The 8,316-nt window shown below is 64.6% G+C and overlaps 1 protein-coding gene across 1 annotated transcript in view; it reads right to left on the bottom strand.

Annotated features, from left to right (window-relative positions):
• NRXN2 (neurexin 2) overlaps positions 1–8,316 on the bottom strand; it is a 116,296-nt gene that overhangs the window by 64,681 nt on the left and 43,299 nt on the right. The window contains exons 11-14 of the mRNA XM_015568978.1: positions 6,493–6,495; positions 2,881–2,923; positions 1,021–1,140; positions 236–617 (exon numbers count right to left, since the gene is read on the bottom strand). Coding sequence (XP_015424464.1) covers positions 236–617; positions 1,021–1,140; positions 2,881–2,923; positions 6,493–6,495 — 548 coding nt within the window. The remainder of the gene's footprint in view (positions 1–235; positions 618–1,020; positions 1,141–2,880; positions 2,924–6,492; positions 6,496–8,316) is intronic.

Below are 8,316 nucleotides of genomic sequence, written 5' to 3'. Positions count from 1 at the left end.
CTGGGGGTGGGGAGGTGGCCAGGACAGGGAAGGGAGAGCAAATGACTGGGACACCCCAGGCAGGGAAGTAACTGGGGAGTCACCAGGGCAGAAGGTGGGGGGGTGCTGTTTTGCCATCGTGGCTGGTATTTGGGGACTTGAATCTTGGCCTGTGGTTTGGGGGATTAGACGTCTCAGCCAGTGGCGGGGGAGAGGGACCACTCCCTGGAGAGCGGTGCAGCGCCCAGCACCTCACCCCTTGACCAGCTCGATGACGATGAAGTCGTTGCCGTTGCCCGAGTTGAACAGGAGCAGCCCGTCGGGGGCCGTGGTCTTGAACTGGAAGAACAGGTGCATGGAGGCGTAGGCTTGGAGCGTGGCGAGCGCCAGGTAGCTGCTCCGGCTCTTGAAGGTGACGGGGTCGGCCACAATGGCACGCAGGCCAAAGCGGGCGTTGAGCTCGCAGTAGGTGATGTCCCCGTCCTTGCACTGGTCCATGTACGGCTGCCCGTTGAACACCAGCCCGCTCAGGTGCCCGATGAAGTTGGAGGGCACCACCGAGATGAAGCGCCGCTCCGTCATGATGCCCGTCTCGATGTTGTAGAACTCCAGCCGCGTGTGGGCCCCTGCCATCTGCCCTGCTCGGGACAGGAGCCAGAGATGAGGGGTGGCCTCAGGGCGCAGGCTGGGGGGTCATTCCTGAGGCTGGGCCTGGGGTCCCCAGGAGCCGCCCCTCCACACACGGGCCACACAGAAAAGACATCACGCAGCGTGCCCAGGTGGGGCCAATGCCAGCGCAGTCCTGGCACCAGGAGGAGCGGTGGGGCGAGGCACTGGTCCTGGGCTGCCAGGTTTCCGGGGACAGGCTGCCGGCAGGGAGTCGGGTGGTCCTGGGGTCCAGGCCCCCCATTTACACCACCCCCGAGGGAGAAATGCCAGCAGCAGCTTGATGGAATGCTGCCCGAGGCAGGGGTCACCCAGAACGGAGCCGAGCACAGGCCACTAGCCATGTGTCCACCCCCCTGGCCCCAGGCCACCTACCCTCCACCGTCACGTTGTCCACGGACAGCTGCAGGCTCTTGCCACGCCGCACCACCCTCACCGTGTGCCACTCATTGTCATTGAGCTTGTGCCCCGCAAAGAGGGTCTCCGGGCCCTTACCTGCGGCACCAAGGGGGGAGTGAGCGTGGCCTCTGCACCCCCCCAACACACAGCCCAGGCCCCAGACATGTGCACACAAGTTCAAACACAGCCTACGGCACATCATTGGCTGTGCGACACACCATGCACACCGATACACACACTCACGTGAAAGCTTTTACATACTCGGCACTGCCACGACGTACAACATCCCAGGTGCCATTCGAAGAGAATCGACGTGACCCGTGCCTGTGCAGCTGTGCCCTGGGGCTCTGCACACAGACTCTCATGTCTTACAACCAACATGCTCCTCCCCGTCTCCTAAGGACCTTCCACGTCCATGTGTGCAGCCAGCAGCTAACTTCCCACACACATGCGTAGACCTACAACCTTCCCAACTACAGAGCCTCACGGGGCACCCACAGCTTCCTGCTGGCAGAGGGCCCTCCACAGACACACAGCCCCCCAGCACACAGGGCCCAGGGTGACCCTCCTGCACACACTAGTCACCCCACACACAGCTCACTCAGCGTGGCCACAGGGGAATGTGTTTTTAGGAATTATGACCATTTATTCAAGGCCAGGATTAACTGCTTCCAAGTCTAAAACAAAAATATTTATCTTTGGCCCTGGCTAGCGTGGTTGAGCAATGACCTATGAACCAGGAGGTCATAGTTGGAGTCTTGGTCAGGGCATCTGCTTGGGTTGCAGGCTTGATCCCCAGTGTGAGGTGTGCAGGAGGCAGCCAATCAATGCTTCTTTCTCATCATCGAGCTCTCTCTCTCTCTCGCCATCCCCCTTTCTCTCTAAAATCAATAAAAAATATATTTAAAGAAGAAAAATAAATAAAACAGAAAGATTTATCTTTGGCCCTGGCCAGTGTTGTTCAGTGGTTGGAGTGCTGGCCCACACACAGGAGGGTCATGGGTTCGATTCCCAGTCAAGGGCGCAGACCTGGGTTGCAGGTTCGATCTGCAGCCCCCCTCTCTCTCCCTCCCTTCCACTCTCTCTAATAATGAATGGGGGGAAATATCCTCGGGGGAAGATTTTAAAAAGAAAAAACTTCTCTTTAGAACGGTGCTGAGCCTTCCAGCACTCCCAGGTCACCCCTGGGCCCCCCGGTGCTCACGCCAGCAGGGAGCAGGGTCGCCACGGGAATGCACACAGGTACCCGTCTGGGCGCTCAGAAACGCCCACTCTCTCTCCACCGCACCCCGGAGCCTCGCGGCCACCTCTGAGGGTGCCCCCGTGTGGCCGAAAGGCAGCCCTGCCCACGCAGGAGCCGGGAGGCTGTTCGGAGGCTCTGACCACGCTGCCTCCACGGACCTCAGGCCGCATCTCCCTCCCGGCGTGCCTCGCGCTCCCCCTTGTGGCCGCCGCTGGAGATGCAGCGGAACATCCTGGCCCAGAGCTCTCTCCACCTTCCTGCCCAGAAAGCGGGGTGGGCCGTCCCGCTGCGGGGCCACCAACACTTTGTCCCCCGCTCCTGAGGCCATGAGATGACGAGGTGTCCTGCCCTCCCTCTCCCGGCCCAGGGAGCATGCTGACCCGGACCCCCACCAGCTCTCCCTGGTTTGGCTTCCTTCGGCCCATGCTGTCCACAACCACTCGACCCCATCCACCCGCTCCCCTGCCTCCCCACACCCACTGCCCAACCCCACACAAGCCAGTGATGAGGCCTCTCCTCCCCCACCGGCCCCCCCAGACCCGGGCCAGCATCCCAAGCCCCTCAGGACTCTGCAGAAGAGGGAAGCCACTTACTGGGTGCACAGCCGACGCGCAGGCAGTCTGGGGGGGCCATGGGGCGGGCAGAGGGGGAGGGGAGACAAAAAGGCAGAACAAGTTTTTTTTTTTTACATCCTTCACAGGGAGGGGTGTCTGCGGGCAGGGGTTCCCCCCGGGGCCACTTTCCGGGGACCACGCGTGCCCAGGTGCCCTCTCCCCTTCCTCAGGTGGACCCTGCACCTCCTGTCCCCAAGAGGGCTCCAACCCTCCCCAGGGCTGGGAGGCAGGGCGGCCGGTGACAGGAAGGGGACTGGCCTCTCCCTTTGTGGGAGGCCCAGGCCTCTCCTGTCGGAGGGAGGTGGCACCCTGGGGATCTCAGCGTACACGGGATCGCTGGGGGCCGAGGGCCTGGCCAACCCAACACCTCCTCATCTTGGGGAGGGGAGCGTGGGGCAGGCCAGCGTCCCCGCACCCTTGCCCTGGGACGGCCCCCTGCTCAGAGCCCAGGCGGTGAAGCGTCACTCCCCAGGTCCTCGGGGCTCTGAGCCGAATGGAGGGGTCTGCCCCAGGGCCCTCCCCGTGGCCATATGCCTCCCCACGTCCCGGGGGGCTGGGACCAGCCCTACAGGAACCTTCCTTCTCCCTTCCTAACCGAGAGGATGCCAGGCTCACTGGGCCCAGTGGCCCCTCACCCTGAAGAGGAACTGGCGTTCGTGTTTTCCTAGGAGCCGTGGCCTCACAGACGGGGACACTGCGGCCCCCAAATATGACTTCTGAGGCACAGCACGTCAGGGGCAGGCAGGCACCACAAGCAAAGTCCCCTGCCCCTGCCCCTGAGCACACTGCGCCCCTCCCCCCACACACACCGTGGGGCACATTACCCACATGCCAGTGGGCCAGCCCTGAGGGGAATAGAGCTCTAGTCCTGTGAGGTCGGGGCTCGGGGCCCTGAGCGCCGCCGCTCCCTCAGACCCGACACCAGGAGCTGCAGCCGGTCAGACCTGCGCCAGGAGGCAGGAAGGCTGGCCGGAGACTCACTGCAATGGCACACCTGAGCCTCAGCTCCCCCCGTGAGCCCAGGGCCCTGAGCAAGAGGGTCCTGAGCTGGGCGCGGGAAATGGGCTGTCCCTGGCCCCTCAGGGGGCAGTTCCCAGCGCTGTTAGCAGCACTATCCTGGCACCCAGTGGCTCCTGCCGGAACAGGCTCTGCCCAGGCCCCAGGGGCCAGGAAGCGAGGGGCCTCGGGCACCTGGCCTGCCCCGGGCCTGAAGGTTCCTGCAGGGAAGGCAAACAGATTCCCCGTGGCTCTGGGGGGCATGGCCCCTCGGGCAGTACGCTGAGCTCCACACGCGTTGTCAACCGCAGCAGAAGAGTGGGGGGAGCAGCCGGGACCCTGAGCCACAGCCTGGCACCACGGAGGGCAGAGGAGGCCGAAGGCCAGGGGGCAGGCACGGGGAAGTCTGAAGGCCCAGAAAGAGGAAGGAGGTAGAGGGAGCAGAAGAGTCTTCACCAATGAAGGGTCCAAAAAAGAAAAAAGAGGGCAGGAGGGCGGCTGAGTCCATGGGAAAAGGCCCAGTGCTTTCCCGCCCAGCAGGGGAGCGCCGGGAGGGGGTCCATCTGTCCAGAGAAGGGGTGTCAGCTCCAGGTCCACCCTCTGCAGTGGCCACACCCTCAGAAGCCCCCGCTCCAGTGGTGTGGGGGAGCAAACCCCCTGAAGATGGGCACCCTAGGAGAGAGCCCCCCTGTGCGGAGGAAAGCCGGGAGCCGCCGCCGCGAACAGGGAAACAGCACAGCTCAGGGCGTAGCTAGTAACTACCGACCAGCCAGCAGCCTGCGCCTCCGGCTCAGGGATGGACAGTGACCGGTCCGCGCAGACGCACCAAGGCGCCAGCTGGACACAGAGACAGGGAGGGGAGAGGAATGTGAGGGGACAGGTGGGAGGAAGCCACCTGCACGGAAAGGAGCTGAGGGAAAGAACCGGTGTCCCAGGCCCCCTCTGCCCCTGCCACTCCCGGCCCCCCGGATTGGAGGGGGTGCGGTGGGAAGGTTTCTCTGCAAGGGGCCCAGGAGCCCACTGGCCAGTCTCCTCTCAGAAGCGGTGCCACAGAGGCAGCCCCATTCAGAGCTGTGCGCCAGGGGCCCGGCCGACAGAGGGAGCTGGAGACCTGCTGAGCAGCCGCGGTGGGTGAGCCGGTGCCCTCCCCGGATTGAAGGGCAGTGGGCTGTGAGGAGTGCGCCTGGCTTACACCACAAGCCAGAGCTGGACTTGCTCTGCCCGGCTCAAGGGGGCAGAGCCAGGTCCACGGGCGGGAATTTCAGAAGGGGGGGCTGCCGCCGAGGAATGGCCGTAGTCGGCATGGCCGTCTCAGAGGCGAGGAGCCCCTGGCGTGGTGGGTCTCAGCCCGGGGGGAGGGGGTGCCTGTCCATGGGGAGAGACGAGGGCAGTTCACACCCGGGATCGGGCTGAAGGGGTAACTTCTAAGACCCTCCAGCTCTGAGATGCTTTCAATACAATACAATGAGCCCTTCGAGTGGTCTCGCTGACAGCGGGGACCACATGGGCACACCTGGTGCAGGGCAACTCCAGGGAGGGTGAGAGGGACAGGAGGCCGCTGGGTCCTGCCCCCGGGAGGCAGGTCCTGCCCACGGCCGAGGCAGAAGGAACCAGGGACCGGGTCACACTGAACAGGGTGAGGCCCAGAGAACTCTACTTCCCCCAGGGACAGATCGCCCTCTGCTCGGGCTGCAGGCAGCACAGCTCTGGGGACCAGCTGGGGGCTGCGAGGAGCTGCAGCAGGAGCAGGAGGAGGCACAGTTGGTGTCTCCGGCGTCCTCTGCCCGGAAGGAGGCAGCAGCCTCGGGGCCTCTTTGGCTCGCTCTGGCCTAGCAAACACCTGTCTCCTGAGACAGGCACTCCATGTCCCCCCCCCAGCCGCCCATCAGTGGCCACTGGCAACCGCCCCCTCCTCAGGACCCAGCACCAAGTCTGCACCATGCCACCGAGCGCCTGTGAGAGGCATGGCGGCTTCCCTGCCTATGGCTGAGACCACCAGGCGGAGGCCACGCCCCGTCAGTCTTCCGGGTCCAGCCGAGGACTGGGGCCGGGCAGGCCCTGCGTAGTGAGCAGGATGGGGATCGGAATGGGGATCCGAGCTGGGGTCCTGTGGAAGGAAGCAAGCCCCCAGCTGGCTGTAGCTGTAGCCCCATCCCTCTCCCTCCCCCTTTCCCTCCCTGTCTCTCTCTCCCTCTCTCTCTCCTTCTCCTTCCCCCTCCCCCTCTCCCTCCCCCTCCCCCTCTCCCAGTGCGGTTCTCCTTCAGGAAGGCTGGGGAGAGCCTACACGTGTCCCTTGCATCCGTATGCTGTCTTCACTCCCATTGTTCCATCTCAGCCTCAGACCCATCACACGGAGTGGGCAGAGTGAGGACTCTTACTCCCATTCTGCAGAGGGGAAAACAGGGGCTCGGAGAGAGGAAGCGACCCACCCAGCCATTAAGGGGACCAGGGCTAGAGCCCAGATCTTCTGGCCCCATCACAGCCCAAGGCCGGGTGGCTGGGTGTGGAAGGCTGAGTCTGCGTGATCACACAGCGGCCTCACGCCTCCCTGTGCATGCGTCGCTTGGCATTTGCGGGACACATGCGTTCGCACAGCTTGGTCACAGCTTGTCATGAGCCAGTTAGACACGGCATCTCTGTGGCCAGGGCCAGGGAGGAGGCGGGGGGTTGGACTACAGCCTGAGGCCTCCTTGTTCCCGGACTTCTGCGTGCTTGTCGCACCGACAGGAAAACGCGCCCATGGGAAGGGCAGACTCGTCCTGAGAGTGGAAGGTCCTGAGGCCCCAGAGAACGTCTTTCCGGCCAAGGACACCGCCTCCCATCTAATCGGAAGGAACCGGGTTTCTCCGCGGGGGACCGAGAGCCCCGTGAGGAAGAGCATCTGCGTCCCTGCAGCAGAAGGCCCAGCATCCTGCTGTGACCCGCCATGCACCGAGCCGCGGCGCAGCCGCACCCAGAACACACGGGCGCGGGGCCTCCTGGTGCGCAGACCAGGCCACCTGAGCAGCACAGACCACGCGTGGGCCCTAGGCCGGCGCCTCCTCCTGCGGCACCTCAGGGTGCTGCCGGGGGTGCGGTAGGACCGAGCGCTGGCCAGAGGCGCTTCCCGTCCAACTCCCCCTGCGGCGCTGCCATCGCCCGGCCGCCACCCACTGTGATCTGTGATCCTGGTTAGAGGCAGAGCCTCGGGGACCCTGAAGGCACTGGGAGGCCCTTTCCCCCTCCCCACCTCCTGCTCCCGCTCCCGCTCCCGCTCCCGCCTCGCTCTGCAAAGCCTGGTCCTGGGAGTACGAGCCTGGGGCCAACAGTGGACGTTTATAAACAAGGTGGTGGCCGGTCTCTCCTACAAACGCCCTGGAGACCAGCGCTAGCAGGAGACTCCAGGTAGACACTGAAAAGCTCAAAGCTGAGTCATCTCGGTGGAGGATTCTAATCTGCTCAGGCCCGGACACGCGTGACCTGAGCAGCCTGGACCTCCTGCACGGCGGGCGCCGGGTGCTACCGTCTCTGCACTGAGAGGCGCGTCTGGGATGGACAGAGGTGACCGGGCCTGGACAGCCCAGGACGCTCACTTCCAGGGTCTCCCGGTGAAGCACCGCGTGGTTTCACCCACGGCTGTGCCGGGTGTGGCGTACGCCTGGCCCTTACAAGAGGTCCCGGGAATGTCAGTGAGTGAGCGGCTGTTGTCTTTTTGCCCCCGCAGGCCTCCCGGTCCTGCCTGCATGACACCCAGGGCACTGCCAGGGGAGGTGGCACCGCCGGCTGGGGGCCGAGCAGAGACCTGAGCCCTCTGATGGCGAGGCCCGGACGACCCCAGCTCTGTTAGAGGCGATGAGGGGAGCGCCATGCTTTAGGCAAGATGCCCTGAGTCCGAGTCCGGCCCCCCGCGCCCTCACGACCCCACTAGCTTTGTGACCTTGGGTGCATGAATGCCACAGTCTACAAAACGGGACAGCAGCACCCATCTGGGGAGCCGGTGTCAGCGCAGCGCAGCCACGGGACCCAAACGTGGAAGCAGACACGAGAAAGGTGGCGAGTCCCGTGCATCCGTGTCCCACGGACGCCTATGCACCAGACGCAGACACGGCTTTCAACGTGGAGCAGGTGAGGGCAGCCGGGGGCAGGGGGTCTCAGCGCTGGATCTGCCGCTGCCCTGGGCTGGGGCGCAGCACTGGTGTGCTCCCCAGTGAATGAGCCGTGAATGAGCAAGTGGGTGAGGCGACAACCACGAATGAGCTGTTATGCGTGTGCCCAGGACAGAGCCCTCCAAGGCCCAGGTGAGCACCGTGGGAGGGCACACCAGGTGAGCACATTCAGGCGGTGGTGTGGCCACGGGGTGCCCCCACCGTGCGTCCTCACGGGGCTCTCACCCTCCCGCCTCCAAACCCTCGCCGGGGCCATCACCAGCTTCTCTGGACA

The sequence above is a fragment of the Myotis davidii genome, unplaced genomic scaffold, assembly GCF_000327345.1.
Source record: "Myotis davidii unplaced genomic scaffold, ASM32734v1 scaffold425, whole genome shotgun sequence".
NCBI lineage: Eukaryota > Metazoa > Chordata > Mammalia > Chiroptera > Vespertilionidae > Myotis > Myotis davidii.
This window is presented reverse-complemented; position numbering and strand designations above follow the sequence as displayed.